The 18,021-nt window shown below is 41.6% G+C and overlaps 1 protein-coding gene across 1 annotated transcript in view; it reads right to left on the bottom strand.

Annotated features, from left to right (window-relative positions):
• Window positions 1–17,423, bottom strand: part of CPE (carboxypeptidase E) — a 58,657-nt gene extending 41,234 nt beyond the window's left edge. The window contains exon 1 of the mRNA XM_086747217.1: window positions 17,110–17,423. Coding sequence (XP_086603343.1) covers window positions 17,110–17,407 — 298 coding nt within the window. The 5' untranslated portion in view covers window positions 17,408–17,423. The remainder of the gene's footprint in view (window positions 1–17,109) is intronic.
• Window positions 17,424–18,021: the final 598 nt, after the last annotated feature.

Here is an 18,021-nt window from a genome sequence, read left to right as displayed (position 1 = left end):
CGTTTGCCTCGATCCTCTGGTGAGACAGGACCACTGTGTCTGCAGTGTTACAGACACTGGCCTTGCTCTTGCAAGCAGGCTGACCTGAGAAACCTCCCCTGAATACACTGTAATGTGTTTACTGAGTTGCCACAAAGTTCAAAAGATCTTTTACTACAACATATAAGAATGCCTGAAGATTTGAAAGATGGGTCCACAGACGCCAGGAAATCACTTGCGAATAGACTTAAAAAGCTGGAGAATTCTGATGCCACACACGCACCAAGAACGGCAAACCAGGACTTGAATTTCAACTACACCTTCATGCTTAAAAATCTGATTAATAGTTGGGCAATTTTCCATGCTTACTCATTTTTATTAAAACTTATTTAATCAAAATATATTAAGGAAAAAAAAAATCTTTTTCTTAAAGGTGAAACCTTGTCACTGGAGAATGATGACCACTCCCAAGATAGAGTCTTGACCAATCCAGGAAATCAAGTAATGAAAATAAAGAGACAACACTTGTGATTTTTGACATGTCAAAGTCCAAAAAATACACTTTCATTTTGTAAGACTTTGAAAATTAAAAGTAGCTGTGAAAAGGATTTCTTGCTTGTTTGGTTTTGGTGTTTGTTTTCTTTAATTCCCCTAAGAGCTTAGTAAGACAGACTTTCTTGAAGTAGTCTGAAATTATAATTGCTTCTAGGGATAGCCAAGCAAACAGGAAAAAAAAAAAAAAAAAAACAACAGCAATCAGAATATCAATTTTGCACACACTGAAGACCACTAAAGCTTTGCTAATAACATCAGAACATCACAAATTTGCTATGCTACTGACTAAAAACAAGGGAAGAGCACAAGCTTCATGTATCGTATCCGTTGTTATCTGTGCACACTGTTAATGATACAAAATGACTTACAACACAAGATCAAGTACAATTGTGTGTTAATTTGTATCTCTATGTTATCTTCAGATGATCTCGGATTCATTCGCTTATCAAACAGATGAATTAGCAAAATGTCAAAACCACTGGCTGCTTCTTGGCCTGTCCTGCCCATAATAATTCAGCAGTCTCTATGAGACTTCACTACTGTGGCCGATGAATGCTGTCAGAGCTATTTTAATCATGTTAAAATAGAACATTTACCATCCTTCTTTTCATATTTTCAAGTCATCCCTTTATGAAAAGGTAACTGCAGCATGAATATGGCTGGAAAGTTTACCAAGTATCTAGCTTTTAACGTGAAATCCTAGCTAAGGTAAGGACAAGTGTAAATTTTTCCAATCTCTACATTTACTTTCTACTCTTGAATATTCAATGAACTTTAAAGATCAGCTTGCCAATTACCCCACCGACCTGTGCACCTTCACTTCCACATTGCTAAGCTTCTGCTACAGCTCCCAAGAAACAGATCCTCTGCACAGCCAACAGTTGAGAGATCTTATTTTTCCTTTCTACAAGGACCTTTTGGAAGATTTTTTTATGTAAAACGTACACGTACACATTAATATGCACATGCAGTCGCATATTATTTTAAGCTATTAGAAGTTATTTCATATTATTAATAATGGTTTGTGAAGTCACATACAGCCCACCCTCTCGTCTGCCCTCCACAGCACTCAGCAGCGTAGGTCACACGTTAAATTCTGGATCCCTTGAAAGCTTCAATGGACTTCATTGTGTGCAGAACTGAAACCCATATAGATTTTTCATGCTATTTAATTTTGACTGCTTTCCTGGAAGATGCATTCATCACTGTAAACCAGTTAATGGGAAAGCTGGAAGAAATAACACTGAGCATAAACTTCTTGAAATACACTCGATGCACTTCTGATGCACTGTTTGAAAAATTAAACATGTGCTACCCAACTTGCCAAGTAAACACAAAGAGAAATTAGGCTGCATTAATTTCAATGTATTTTTAAACAACAGAGAGCAACACAAGGGCAACCAAAAGGAAAGCAACAGAAAAGCAGGATGACTGCACTGAAATCAACTTATTCCTCACCTACAGCAATTAAGAGTTTGATCCACTCTTCTGATGACTCTACACAGGAAAATCTCAATAACCAAATCAGTATTTTTCTGTATAAATACTAATGGTGAAATCATCACAATATTTTGTTTCCTCGCTTCCCTGGTATATGCTAGGTAAGGCCCTGTACACTTACTGCCTCTTGTACACCTGTGCTCTTTCTCTCGAAGGTTTCTATTCAGGCGCTAACGGCAACAACAGATCCCAGCGTATTACAGACTGCAGCAACCATCTCATCATCAGCTGAACCACTCACGTCATGACTTGTCTATTCCCTTCATATATCTAAATATAAATGTGATTTCTTTCTCCATTCAAAGCTTTGAAAGGGGTGTTTAACGACAGGGCATTTAATGACAGAGTGTTAAATGGCAGAGGAGGATTCCTGCCATTCCTGGCATTTTTAATGCGCATTTCCTTTTACAGCCGCAGCTGCTTCAATTTTCCCAAGATTCTGCTGGAGATCCTCCTACAGAAAGGGCAAGTTCTGCTCTAAACCACAATGTTAAAAGCAGATTGCTGACTAATGTGCCATGTTCTTGTTGTAAATTACAGCTACAGCTTCCTTCTGGATAGTACAATCTTGACACAAACTGCAGAAAGGCTGGAGAAAATTGGAAGCCTACAGAATCTGCAGCAAAACCACATTTTCTGCAGTCTCTTCTGTTTCCTCTCCTCTATGTTACTTTTGCTGTATTGTGACAGGCTGCTATTAAAGACAACTGCAGTGACAAAAAAAAAAAAAAAAAAAACACAAAAACCACCAAACCTTTAGGAAAAAAAAAGATAGTGAAAAAAAAAAAAAGTAGGATGACAAATGGAAAGAGGAAAGTGTTTTAAATGAAACCCTGTATCAAAAAAAAAAAAAAAAAAAAAAAGCCATTCACAGCCTTCAGGATGTCACGAGATTAAATTAGAGCTTGAAGCTCCTAAAGGTTTCATCCTACATTTTTTATACCAGCAATAGGGTGAGGTCTCTCTAATTCAATGTCCATGCAATTAATGTTAACAGAAATAGCCTGGGAAGTGCTGCCAGAGGACAGGCACCAGCAATGAGCAATTTGTAAGTTGTTCAGCTCTGGATGCTCACCTGTCCTGAGCAAAATATGGCTCTCTTCCTAACTCTGGTTAGTAGAATGACGCTCAAGGTTCTGCTTCACACCAATCTACTTTAAGATGGAAGAAAAACATAAGATCTGTGACACACATTTCAAGCAATTTAAAGTAAATTTTGCTACGAAGTGAACAAGCAGCTTACAGAAACACCATGCTCTGTGCTAGCCAGTGCTTACATAGTGGATGAATAAGAGCAGAAGACAATGCCACTAGCCATTGGAGAAGACACTACAGAACCCTTAAGCAGGACCTGCAACAGGAGACTCTATTGCCATGTCAAATTCACACATTTTTATTTAGATTCCCATGAGCTGTGCAAGCACCATTGCTCCAGGGACCCAGAGGGTAAACTGAGGTTCAGGCAGAACAAGTGCCCTTCTCAAAGCTGTAAAGGAAGCCAGAGCTATAGACGGGCACTAAATCTTTGTCAAGTCTTAGAGTAATACCTAAGCACTCCAGAGTGACCTTATATAGCGATTTCACTGGGATTACCAGAATAGCGCTGGAATGCTATCCAAAGGTGTGATTTACCTGGGACAAAGTTTAGGAAGCATAAATCTAACGGCAGCTCTATTTATATGTAAGCAGAGCATTTCTGGAGCCTTTTATTGATTCTTGGCATAGGAGACATTTCACCTTCTGATGAGGCAGCTGCTTCTAACTACAGGTTTCTGAAATTTCCCCCATAATATAGAATTACATTAATTAAAGTAAACCAGTGTATAGAAAATGTATTGTTAAAATAGATCTATTGGATCTACAATGCAATGGCACTGTCATTAGCCATTTATGGCTTATTATGTCAAACACACATTTCTGCATCATTAATTTTCAGGGTTACCAGTAAAATAGATCACAAAATATATGATAATTTGATTTATGTTCATTCCACTTCACATTAACAATAAATTTAAAGAATTAAACTGGACACTCCAGACAAAAAAGCCTAGTTGCAACTATTTCTGTTTCAGACGGTCCAAGTCATCAGACTTTGCAACTCTATTTCAGATGGTATTGTTTCTCAATTTGATCATCTTTCCTCATACTAAAATAACCTGTGAAGAGTTTAATCAGCTGCAGTAGGCTCATTTAAGTGCTATGGAAATGCAGCAAGAATGGAAGTAGCATACTGTCCTTGGAATGAAGAAAAAAAAAGTTCATTCCCAGACTATAAATATTGCTATTTCAAATTTCAGTATCTGGAGAACCGAAACAAATCAAATACTGCGAAGGCATAAAGTAACATCTGGCCAAAATAGATGGCTCCAGAAATTAAGCTTTCAAGCATAAATAATATTCAAGAAGCTATAGCTTCTGATTATAAAACTGGAAACCAAAAATTATGGCTATGCCTATGTTGCTAAGGGCACCCAGGAGACTCCTGGTGCCAAGTGGCGTAGGTGGCTTACAGCCTCACTCCTCAGGGCTAGACCCTTCTAGTCATCCCTGTGGTTGGACAAAGCCATGATGGACCCCACAGGGTGTCTTTAAGAAGTAGTTACTTGTGGGTTTATCCAGTTCAAAGTGCCTGCAATCATGTAAGGGCTGTGTCACAACCTCTCAGGTTGATTTTTGCACAACACTGTGAGAGTGTGTGGCACACCCTGGGTGTGCTGTGAGAGGAGGTAGATGTATGTGATGCTGTAAGACATGATGAGATAACACTGCTCAGGGTTAACAGCAGCAAGCAGTCCTGCGGTGGTCCTGTTTGTACCACATCAAAGCAAATCTTGGGGTGAACGGCTCTCCAAAACTGCACCCAAGCTTGGCATCACAGAGAACTGGATGACTGGCTTAAAGGAAAAAAGAAAAAAAGGAAAAAAAAAAAAAACAGAAACAACAGGGAGCAATGTGACTTGCAAACAAGGAACTGGGATTGGGACTGAGCTGGGCAGATAAGTTATTTGGCTTTCTTCATGTGCCTTATATTCATTTTGACAGAGTTAAAACAGAACAAAGCTGTGAAAACATTAAGCATCAAATATAATCATTCTAAAGCTATTTAAAGGAGGTAGGACATCTACAGCTATGTATTTCTTGGGTCTTGCATTTGAAGTGAAATTATACGAAGAATTTATTTTGGCATCAAAGTCAGAGCTCCAGAATAAAAGCTTAAAACCTAAAGATTTGTGAAACAGACCCCAAGTTCGTGTTTCATTTTGTTATTGTACTACACAGTACACCACCAGTATCCAATGACTATCCCATCAATATCTGTGGTCAAGTGTTACACAGCTGCAGAACACCGTTACGATGCTTTCTGTCAGTAACTTCAGACCATCAGTAGCCTGAGAATGTAAAAATGCTTCCATTCCTATGTTTTCATAGTGTTTATTATCAAGATTTACCTTCAAATTCAGTTAGGTTTTAAGTCTGTCCAGGGGAACAAAGTCTTCAGCAAGTTTTCCCTCCAGCCACTTTTGCTATGATGCCCAGGCCACGGACAGACCTCTATACGGGAAGTCATCAGCTCAGATAGAAACATTTTCTGGCTATTATTTGGTTACTCTTTAACCATTCACCTCTGCCTGGGGAAAAATTCTGGGGAATAATTAAGCATCAAATAATTAAATAATTATCAAAGAAAAAAAATAGTGAAAATTTACAAGTGCCTGAGGAATGCCAGCACTGTCATATAAGCTCCTTTGGAAGATAACTCCCACTCCAAAGTGGTATTAAGGAAAGCAGATGAAGACTCACAGCTATAAATAGATCAAAGATAAGGTTTATCTTAGTCTCTACAAACTGTCTTTCTTATCAAATACTTTGCTACAAAATACGTTTTCAATAGCATATAGTCAAACTAAAAGAAAACTGAAATAGATTTCTTCTTGAAAGCATGGTCTCTGTGGTAAGCTAAAGGGGCTCTGTTTGGTTAGACTTTATTTTTTTCATTTAACTTGGTACTGTACTTTTCCTTAATACACAATACGATGAGCAATATGAGCTCCTGCTTGTCCAAGGTGATGGAGCCGTGGCTCCCAAGCAGCTTCGCAATGTACAGTGTCATGGCGTATTTTTGAAGAGAGAAAGGCGGTTGCCCCCACATACACACCTGAAGAAACATGCAAAAGTGCATGTTTGTGCAGTGAATACTTTAAATGTGTGCTGACTGAGTATAAAACAAATTCTGAAATTCCCAGTGCCGCTTCCCAAAGCCCCACTTCATCTCCCTACGGGCTGTGACTTTTCAGAACATTTTCAGTGCACAAGGCAGCTTTTCAAAGACCTCTTAACTCTTGCAACTCATCTTACAAGCATAAATCAAACCATGTTGGCCGACTCTTTCCATAGCAGAACGGCACCTTTAAACACCACTCATGCCAGATGGTTTCAGCATATAAAGCAGCATGAGACAACACATTAATGCTACTCAAACAAGCAACTTGTGCTAGCAGCAGACCAATGAAATCAGTCTCAGGCTGCTAATCCTCTCTGTCTCCATGGCAACATCTATTTCCGACAATTCTTCAATTTTCAAGTCAGATGAGCTTGTTAGCTCTTAAACTTCTCTATTTAGGGGGTCTTCTGTTGTCAGGTACTTTTTCACTTTGTATTGGCTACCATTATTACATAGAATTTATTTTTATCAGCCGCTCCATGGAGTATCAAGGAACAGATGCTCCTCTGTTTCTGTTTATTTACAGACTTTTCCACTAAAGACTTGTACTATAAGATTTCCACTACGGATTTTTTCCCCTAACTGTAACACATGGAAACCTTGCAAATATAGATGTCTTTATTGTGACTCTACCTACCAGCACTGTAAGAAAAGGGAGGATTCATACCTTCTTCATACTCCTCTGCTATCAAGGTAGATTTTTGAACAACAACAACAAAAAAAAAAAAGAATTTATATCTGCAGCAAGTAAACAGAGAAAGAAAATCTTGACTCCTCCTCACCTTATGTCCATTAGCATAGTTGAGTCGGCACAAATATTGGGGCTACATGCTGCTAGGAAAAATCTGGCAGGAAGCAGGTAGGAACCACATAAAGGTAGATCAAATGCTGAATCACATGCCATCTACCAAGTGTATATATATATCGGGTACACGGCAGAGCCACACGCTGACCCGCAGCATGGTAGGTGAGAACCTGAGGCACAGGGAGAGGATGTTCTTAACTGAAAAGATGAAAAATATGTGGCAGAGCCAGGAAAGAAACCAGACATCCTTCATCACAAAACCACTTTTCCTCTCTGTGAAACAATTTCCTACAACGACAATGTTTAAAGTTTAAACACAATAGCCCGGCTCCCAACCCCACAGTTTTTTTCTTCTCTCTGTCTCACTATGTACTGATGTCACCAATAAGAAAGAAGACATTTCATTCAGTAAGGCATAAACTTTGATCACTCATTCTTTTACTGCAGAGTATGACAAAATTGAAGTCACATTTCACCCTCTTTTTTAAGGGCAAACACACAAGCTGGCTTGAGCATTAGGATTTACAAGCCTCCTGCTTACTCAGATGTATAGCTCCCAGTGACTTCAGTTTGATCTGTGGATGCTCAGCAGCTGGACGGGAGGAGAAATTAAACCCCTATCTAGTTTATATCAGTTGAAAATCTAGCACAGAGAGTCAGCTTGCCACAGCCACAAAGATCCCTTTGAAGCAACAATCTTTCACATGTGTAAAAAGTGTATATTTAGGTCGTAGACTCACCCCAATTTTGTTCATAGGTCTAAAACAGTGCTTTTGTAGAACAAGCCAAAATGCAGAGCCAGCCAAAACTACAAAACCTTCAGTTTAGTCTAGGAAAAAAAAAATGGTTCATTTTGCATGATAAATGTGCAAGGAGTACACTCTTCATAAAGTGAAGGACAGCAATGTGTAGACAATCACACCATGGGCTCCCTTTACTTTTGAGGGACACACCGGGAAAAGAACATCTAAATGACATGTCTTGCAGCTAGAAACCTCACACTTTCTCAATAGCAAAACATCTAATGGCTCATGAGATTGGTATAGCAGCAAGGATGCCTTTGCCAAGAAAACAGCTCATCAAACCTTGGCCAGTCGGACGTCCCACCTGACCAAACAACTCCTTCCCCTTGGCTTTAAGGCAGATCCACACCTAAGGATAAGCATTCAGAACGGCACACAATGGCTGTTCTCACTGTAGGCAGGCTCTGCAGCCAGAGCAGTATCCATCTTTGGTTGTAAATCAGGCAGTGCACACTCTATGGTCATGAACAACTCTGTACAAAGAACAACTATCTCAGCTCGCTCCATGCGACTTAATTTGTGAGTAAACACGGATGTCAGGTTCTGCCCATAATTCAATATGAACAACTACCAGGAAGCAGCTGCTAGCTTATACATTTACAAATGTCTCACTTTGTTAAAAGAATTAATTAAAAACAAGTGTTACTGTCTTCGAACTGCCAACCACGGGTTTATGATTTAAGATTCTCTCTTACCTGGCCATTGTAGCTACACAGACACATTTCCAACATATGCATTCATACTGAACTAAACCTCTCTGACAATCACCCTGTTACCTGCTGCTGTCATGAGAAGATGTGGCCGGTGTTGATTAAGCTAGTATGACATTAGCGCACTGCAAGAAACCTCTGCTCCAAAGGGAAGGGCACTATGGACCAAGACTCCACTTTCAGTCTAGTGTCCCCATCCCCAATGCTGCACCTGAAAGAAGTAAGCACGGTGACAACTTCAGTGCCACAGAGCAGCTATCACGTCACAGTACATACCATCATTTCTTCATAATATGGCAGAACTTGGATTCCAAAATCACAAATCCCAGCAAGTCAAGCAGCTTTCTCCAGCACTGTTGTTCTGCAGAGCTCCTAGCCCACTCCCCATCCAAAGCCAGCTTTCAACCTTAAACCTGAAGTAACTCATGTAGATCTATGGCAGACAAAAGAGCTCGGTTTCCTGTCACACTGCAAATCAAACCTCCCTACTCTGCTACCATTTTACTGATATGGGCTATTTTTTTTTCAACCTTTTAACTACAAAGACCCTTGATGTCTTCATTTAGCTTCAGCACACAAGTAAGCTTCCAACATAACAGTCTGATCCCACTGAATTCACTGAACCCTGGCTTTTGATTTGTGACTTACTCCAAAATGAAGTATATGAAGTACACACCTTTCACCCCACTGCTCCTGATTCTATCCATTATTTTAATTAACTGACCCAAAAGCCTTAAAGTATACACTGCAGATTTCACTTTTCCTTGATTCCACAACATTTTAAGAGAATTCAGCTACAAATCTTTCCAGTTTACTTCCCAACTTCATGGGAAAAAAATAAACAAGAGTCATAATACATGCATGAGATTTTTGTTTAAAAAGAAAACATAGGCCAAAAAGAGACGTGACGTAGGACTTTATTTTTTTAAAAGGACATTAATAAATAGGTATGAAAATTTAACAATATAAATCAATCTGCTGAGAAAAGATCAGACAGGGTTCATAAATAGTATGCTTCACAAAGCAAACGTATAAAGCACAACAAGGTATATTAGATGATGACACACGAAGGCTGGGATTCATCTGGGTCTTAACCACAAGCTCTTGCACGTGTTCCTAAGTTTGAAGCCTGCCTCATGTCAGCTCCTCTTAAAGTCAGTAGAGAAAACAGACGTTTTCAGAGGGCACTGCAGCCCAACCAAGAGGCCTACCTGCTAATCAGCAAAGAGAGATTACAGCATGGAGCACCACATTTGAAAACAAAAATTTGGTGGAATAAATGCAGAATTAATTCTAAATTAGTTTTAAGACTAAATTACTGGCTGAGCCTAGAAGCAAATCCATTGTTACAACAAAAAAAATTTGTATTCACTATGAAACAGGAAGACCTGTCTTGCAATTTTCACCCTCTGTGTAATTTAAAGGCTTGAGATACTGATCACTGAATTATAGAAAAACAGTTTCTCCCAAACAAATTAAATTAGGAATGAATATAACAGAAAGGTCATTCTTTCACAAATCACATGATTACAATTTATGATCTTTAACAAAATGTTTCACGAAATCTTAGGAAATCGCTGTGCTTTACATACTTCTCATTAATTCTCTGGAGTTTTCGTTAATGTCATCATAATAAAACATCCCTTTAATCTCAACCAGCAACAAAACACCTCCTGTTTTCTTTGGAAACTATTAAGGTATTCTGCAGATGTGGGAGGTGATGACAACTCTTCTCTTTAAAAGAAATTAAAGTAATTGACTCTTTCAAAAGGAGTGGGATTGTCAAAACCAGCCTGGGTCAGACCGATAAACTCTGAATGCTCTGCATACTCAGCCTAATTTTAAGCCTGAAAAAATAAAACAACTGCCTTCTGTAGAGTTATGTGTGTTCTTAACGATTACAGCCCTTCTTACTACAGCTTGGTTGTCCTTTGTGTTATTGCAGCAAATAAAAGAGAAACTTCTGAGATGCAGTAGCTGGGATCTATAGTGTTTTTGCAGGTAGCACAGAGCTTCTCTTAACCCTTTTAAAAATGATCTAACAAAAAAGAGAAGTCTTTGAATACCTCAGCCAGTGAAGCAATGTGGAGTAGGGGTTTTGTATCTCTAGGAAACACTGCAGAGACTGCCTAGCACAGCTGCCTATCCGCACTTACTGTGAATTTCCACTGTCTTCAATAGGAACGTGAATGCATTAACAACTAGCTGCAAATGTGATCTATACATGTGCCTATATCTCCTTGACTTTCACCAGTTTTGAGTGCCATTTTTCTCTTGGTATTCCACACCTCTCTTTTTAGCTGAGCATTAAAACTGAGATAGGAAGGTAGGATGAATTCAGAAATATTACTTATTTAAGAAAGAAAATATGAAGGAAGAAAAATCTATTTTCAGAAAACCTAAGTTACCACGTACACTCTAAAAAAAAAAATATGAAGTTACTCAAGGCTCTTAAAAACAAAACAGATGCTTTTAAGAAACTCACTCAGCACATACAGCCAGCCATCTTATTGCCAGCAAATTCTACAGCCCTCTCGAGACCCGTGCAACCTACAGAATCTGCGAAGGACGCTGGACATCCCACTCTGAATGCGCAGGCACCATTAAAATCGTGCTGCCAGAGACTATCCCAGGCCAAATTCTGGCTGGGAGATCCAGGGGGACTACTCTAAGTAGCACCACAGCCCAGAAGGGATTTCACTGGCAAGTTAATTACAGGCTTTCTGCAGAGTGAGGGAGGTACAGTAAGCCCCAGATTTGCAGTCCCAGGAGGCAAGTCGGTAGCCTGTCCCCTGCGGTGTTTGATGGGAAAGCCAGAACATCCTCACAAGTTTTGAAAGAAAAAAATCTGTTCCCTGATGCACAAAGGAAAGAAAAATCCAAATGCAGGTGGCCACGTGAATTACAGGTTTAACTACGTTTTATTCTGCATTTTATTTTAGACATCCCTGCAGAGACACCCGCAGCCTCCCTGCTCGTGCTCTCGGTTCGGTGCCGCGGGTGCTCGTGTTACCCGGCTGCCCAGAGCGCGGCTCACCTTTAAAGAGGATTACAAACATTAAGCCGCAAGAGGAGGAGAGACGCTGACAGAAAAATGTGACAGCGTAATGTGGTCAGCACAGTGTCTGCCACGCTCCTGATACAAAGTGTCTTGCTTATATCCTCCCATTTACAGCCCCTATCTCTATGCAATGCAGCCGGATGGATACGAACCCAGTGCACCCGCATTTACCAGCGACCAGCCCCGCATCCTTCAACAGCTCCCTTCAGAAAGTGAACACTAAACAAGCGGTCATTGATAAAAACTGGCGTTTGCTTAAACCTCAAGCATGCAAAAATTACGTTTGCTCTCTAACATCTAGATTTAACAACAAGCTCTTCCCATATATGATTTGTATTAGTGCGCTGCCAAATTGAGAAATATTAACAGGGCTCATCAGAGACCTCACAAGATCTTTACTTGCAAATTCCAAGCGCGAGGAAAAGAAGCTTTACAAAATCAACTGCAATTAACTGTAAGCGATAAAATTAGAATGGCTGCATCTGATGACATCACCGTAACCAAGAGACAAGCTGCGTGCTTTCTAACATCACCACTGCTAAAACGCCCTGCCACTGACCCAAGCCCTGTGTTCGCCCATCAAAAGCTGGGCAGCCCACCAGGCCCACAGGTGACATCGCACGGTCTCCCCCTCAGGTGGCACAGCAGATTCCTGCCCATGCTGGGCCGAAATCACAGCAGCCTCCTACACCTTTGCTTCTTCTTGCTGCTGCTGCCTCTCTTTTTCAAAAACCTGTGCTTGCTCACGGTTCTCTGGAATGGCTGACAATCATTTTCAAAAAATGTTAAAATGGGCTTTTATGCAACAGTGAAATATGAACATTACAAGTAATAATTTTTTTTTTACTGTGAATTTTTTGGGTTTACTTATCACAATTTCTTGTCACAGCAAGAATTAGCTCACATGGCCAGTGCCATAGGTATGTACGGTTCCCGTATTAGCAGACACATTTTGGATTTACCCACTCATCAATATACAGTAGAGGCACGATTTTCACTTCTCTTTTAGTCACCCTTTAATGATGTTTTTGCAGGAGGAAATGGCTCCAGCCCTTACACCGATCCTGGGGCGCAGGGCTGGAGTGTGAGAAACTGAGAGCCTAGCGTTGGGTGACTTTGGCAGGAGGGCAGTACAGGAACTGCAGGGTAACAAGAAATTTTGGAAGTCGAGCAGCTGATTTAGGCTCAGTGCCAGGACTGATCCACCCAACCCATTTCCTCACCATGCCAAGTGGGGTCTTTGACAAAGTGACAGGTCCAAGGATTAATGTAGCTGAGTTGCACCTCGTAAAATCGCCTGAAGTCACACCCACTGGGTCCTGCAAATGCTCCGAGTCACAACTGTGCTGCTGCTCATCTCATACAGTGTGCTCCTGCCTCCCCTGAGACCTGCTTCACCAGCTTACAACATTCTGCTGTTGTTCAAAACTGAAAAGTCCAAAGTATGTCATCTTCCAGAAAATCTGATATCTCGCTCAACTACAAATAAATATTTTCCTTTTATTTTAAGTATTTTTGAAGATGCTTGTGGGGAGAAGGATAAACAATAAAATCATTAATACTGGAAAAAACTTCTAAATTAAATGCTGCTTTGAAAAAAAACATGAAATATTTTGTTTCCAAAATGCCATTATTTGGATATTTTCAAGATTTCTGTTTCCTTTTCCCTAGCCTGAACAATCTGACAAAAACGTCACAAATTTGCAGACCATTTTATTGTCACAAAATCCATATTTTCACCCATCCTCTCTCTCCTCCATTTGATACAAAAGTAATTTTCAGAGCCTGTATCTGTAACACACGGAAGCAGTAAATTAATAAGCCTTACTTTAAGGATTTCTTCACAAAACTAAACACTGAAAAATAACCACTATAAACATCTTATTAAATAATTTATTTAAAAAGGTAGGAGTTGAGATAAATTTTTATCTGCAATTTTTTTCATGTAAATGGAAAAAAAAACAACCTAGGAATCTTGAAAGTGTCAGAATGTTTCATTTTCAGGTTCAAAGTGAAGCACTAATGGCGGGGGCTGGTCTTGCACCACCAAAATCAATGGTACAAATGAGTCAGAAGTGGCAGCGTGCCTAAACAAGTGCCTGAACATTAACGGTGGAGGAACTGCTTTTGGCATTCATCAATTCTAAATATATTTCACTGCTATTAAAGAATACAAACTTATGCTCAAAATGAGCTTAGTTATAGTAATAAAAAAAAGCCTCAAGAGATCAGCATCCATTGGGTGTTGTTCAACAGAACATCAGATATCCAAAGCAAGAGCCTACCTTCTCTCTCAGGAGCAGTCAGCATTCTCCTGTACCTGAATTAAGGCAAAATATTGTTTAGTTTGTCCCAGAAATAACCTGTGTTTTACTATCAACTATCCTCTGATTTCCCTTGGTGCATCATCAGCTTCCCACAATCTTTTTCTCCTTGCTTTATCTCACCTTGCTGTCTGCCATCTTCTGTCAACTTTGCCAATTTCTGGCAAGCTCAGGGACAAAACTGTATTTTCTCAGGTAATCAAGGCTACTCCAAAACATTTTGATCACTTCCAGCCCAGGTTCATATAGCACCTTCTACACCCCACCACTGATACAGTCTCATTCAAGTCTTTGTCTGCCTTAACCTCACCTGGAGTCGGTGGGGACTGGGGGGTTATCTGCACAGAACAAGGTGTCTCAGTATAAAACTGTTTGTTAATATTCAAATATCTTCATCTCTGGGTTTTGCTTCTCCTTATTCAAGGGATTCTTTTCCATCAGCGATTGCGAGCTCTAATCTCTCATACGGGTGAAGTATCGGTCTAAAGAAATTGCTGCCACAAAAAAACCAAAAGTGCGAAATGCTAGACCAAACTCTGGCACGAATCACAAGGGAAGCACAGGTAGCACGGTGCATAAGTTTGCAGAGAAGGCAGCACATTCTTTGAGTACTTAATGCAGGATCAGGAACTTTAGGCAGCCTCACGCTTCTGGCATTTAGCACGTCCCTGGGAAGAGCTCAGCGAAGGCCGTGCTCATCTTCCAAGTGACTAATTGTGTTTCCAAGATTTGCCAAAACACTTTATGCTTATTTGAGAAGCCAGACTGGCTCATATGGAGTCATTCTGGCTTCCAATGTAGTATCAGATCTTTTAAAGACATCCTCAAAATGTATATTTACCCCAGCAAAGGATGAGGCCTTAACAATTTGTTCCAATTGCTTCATTCCCTAACGATTTGTTCCAGTTGCTTTGGAAGTCTAAAGCACGTTTCTAAAATTTTCCTATTTCTCTCATGCATGTTTTTCAAATATTGCACATATATTACAAATTCATTTTCAAACATAGCTGACATTCTAGAACTAAAGTTGACTTGTACGCTTACACAGGATCAAATGCATTCACACAATGCTGCACGGCCATGCAATACGCGTGATTATGCAATGTATGCATGTATGTGCAGTATTCGATTTACTTAGCACAAAGCCTCTTTACTCAGTACAAAGAGTCTTTATTGATGCTCTACTGACACTTTCCTGATTTATTTTGTCATCAACTTGCTCACTAAGTGAATAGAAACATGTTTTTTGTTTTCACAGCAGCTCACTAGATAATTCAGGTACCTTGCCTGCATACTCACCAGGCTTCTAGAAGCATGAGCTCTCTACAGACTGCAAACCTATGAGCCACAGCATATATTCCATTTATACTTATATACGTTTTAAAATAAACCCTGTGACACTCAGAATATCTTGTAGGAAAAGGATATGTTCAGGTATAACAAGTTAGCCCATCATGAAAAAAGAAAAAATAACTGTGTTTATGTGTGTCTGTGAATCTGTCATCTTTTAACAATAGATGATGATACTTCAGGTCCTGATCCTGCAAGCTTTATTCAGAGAAAATATCTTTATTCCTGTTGTTGCCCTGGGAATCAAGTGTGGATGCTCAGAGTTAGCGAGGATCCTCCCTCAGGTAAAAGCTGCAGAATCAGCCTCGTATTCCCTGCCAAGGCTGGTACAAGGCTCCACTTCTTTTACTGCACAGCTTAAAAAAGCTCACATAGAAAAATAAACAGTGCTAACTTTTACTACACAGTAGAAGAAAGGGTATGTTATGGAGAAGAAATACAACCTTTAATACAACCTCAGGGGCTTAAGGTCTGGAACAAAGAAGGAGGGATGTTATCAGTGCCTTTACAATTATTTCAAGGAGCACAATCATAACTAGGCACGAAAGCTGGATTGTTGCCCTTCCTAAAAAGATCCTGAGTTCCTCTCATGTACCACTGCAGATAGCGAAAGCTGCAGCAGCTCTCCACTTTTTGAGAAATGCTCAGTACCTCACAGAATGAGACTGAGGATTTAAATGAAACAATGAATTTGCTCTGCTCCAAACCCTGGTTAATCCTCTGCAATAAACACCATTTTCAGCATCCACCACCACTAAAGATTGCCAGGGCTCATCACATTCCCTGACACGTGATTTGGACGTTACAACATGTGGCATTTTTGTCTATAGGGCTTCCTTTGTGAGGGACCGAGTACATTCTAGGAAATGCTTGACGTTCAGTGTAGCCTATAAGTGGATGCAATCCATAGCACATTTTCTTTTCTGCAGCGTGTTATCGCTCATTGATATCAAGTTGGAGTCTTTTGCTTGGGCTCCATGAGAAATCCTTCCTCACGCCGCTGGCATCAACAGAAGGAGCGTGTCCCTAGGAAGTGCCACAGCCCCACCTCAGACTGCACAGCGCTCTTCTTGTCCCCATTTCAGCTGGCTTGACAGAAGTGCCAACTAAACGAGCTGTAGCGACTGTCCCCTGACAGTAACACAGTCACAATAACAATTGCTCATCATTCTAGCGTGTAAATTCTACAGTGGTGACAGATTAACTCTTAGCTTTGGGATCACCCTTCATATCAAGATGGCAACACACCACAAAGAAATTTTTCAAATTTCACTGCCATTCCAACATTTTTCCTTTCAAGACAATGCTTTGCCACCTTGCCTTCCTCTTCTATCTTCCTCACGTCCAATATCCTATGACCTCTGAGTTTTATCAGTAGCCCTAATGCAGTCGGTAAAAATTTTAAGTCCCTTGAGGATGCAAAGCAAGGTTATAGTCAGGTCATAAAGCAGAACACTAAGCACTAATTGCGTAGAGCAAACCCCCAGAGACCCACAGAAGCCACATCTCCACCTAAAAATCACAGACTTCCCGGCCTGTCCTGTAACCCACTGAGGGAAACGTGAAGATAGGACCATAGGTGGCTTATGGCTGGGCCTCGGGTACCGAGTAGACAGAAGTGATACCACCCATCCTGAAACTGGAAATGATGGAAAACACAGCCTTGCAGGCACAAAACAAACGCACAGCGCCAGTCGCATCCCCTTTTACCAACAACGTCTCAGACCCCAGGTACACATAAGCACCCACCCCGGGACGCTCCCCACCGGGAGCCGCCTCCCCTACCCCCCGGCCCCTTACCGGGCTCATGCTCGCCGGGGTGGTCGGAGACCTCGATGACCAGGAGCTCTCGGCCCTCGGCGCTGCGCCCCACCGTGTAGATCCTGCTGATGGCGGGGCACTGCAGCCAGACGGCCACCAGCGCCTCCCGCAGCTCGGCGTACCGGTGGTACTCGAAGGAGATGCCCTCCTCAGCGCTCAGCCGCCGCCGACGGCTGGCGGCCCCCGCCCCGGGCTCCGCCGCCCGGCAGGCAGCGAGCAGCGCCAGCAGCCCGCACAGCACCCGCAACCCGCGCAGCGCCCGCAGCCGCGCCGCCATCCCGCCCGCTGCCCTGCTGCCGCCCGCCCCGCCGGCAGGGAGCGAGGGGGGCGGAGGGGGGGCGGAGGGAAGGGAGGGACCGGACCGGCCGCACCGCCCGTCTCCGCGGCGGGAGGGGGAGCGGTGCCCGCGGCGGGCGGCGTCGGCAGGTGAGGGGGGAGGGCACCCGCCTGACACTGCTGTCGTCACCAGGTGCGGAAAAGCACTGGAAGAATCCCAGCACACGATTTTTCTACTTTGTGTTTTTTTTGGTTTTTTGTTTTTTTTTTTTCCTTCGGTGAAACGCTTTCATCCTGCGCGGCACGCGTGCAGTCCCAGCGGGGTGAGCCACTGGCAAAAGCCTACAGGAGCAGCCAGAGCGCTCCGTGGAGCAGCCGGGTGGTACCGCTGCAGAGCAGCGCAAGTGCATCCCGTTGACCTCACAGGGAAAACCATAAGGAGAACTGCTCATCACATGTAAGGCGGCTGTGCTGCATCACAGAAGCAAAGTATAAAGCAAATCTTCCTTTCTGGTACGGAGAATACTCACTCGGGGAGCAAATCCCCTTATGCTCAATGGGAACACTCTTGTGAGGAACCATTTGCAATGTATCAATACATGACTGTCTTCTAGA

The sequence above is a fragment of the Chlamydotis macqueenii genome, chromosome 4 (genome assembly GCF_036417535.1).
Source record: "Chlamydotis macqueenii isolate bChlMac1 chromosome 4, bChlMac1.mat, whole genome shotgun sequence".
NCBI lineage: Eukaryota > Metazoa > Chordata > Aves > Otidiformes > Otididae > Chlamydotis > Chlamydotis macqueenii.
This window is presented reverse-complemented; position numbering and strand designations above follow the sequence as displayed.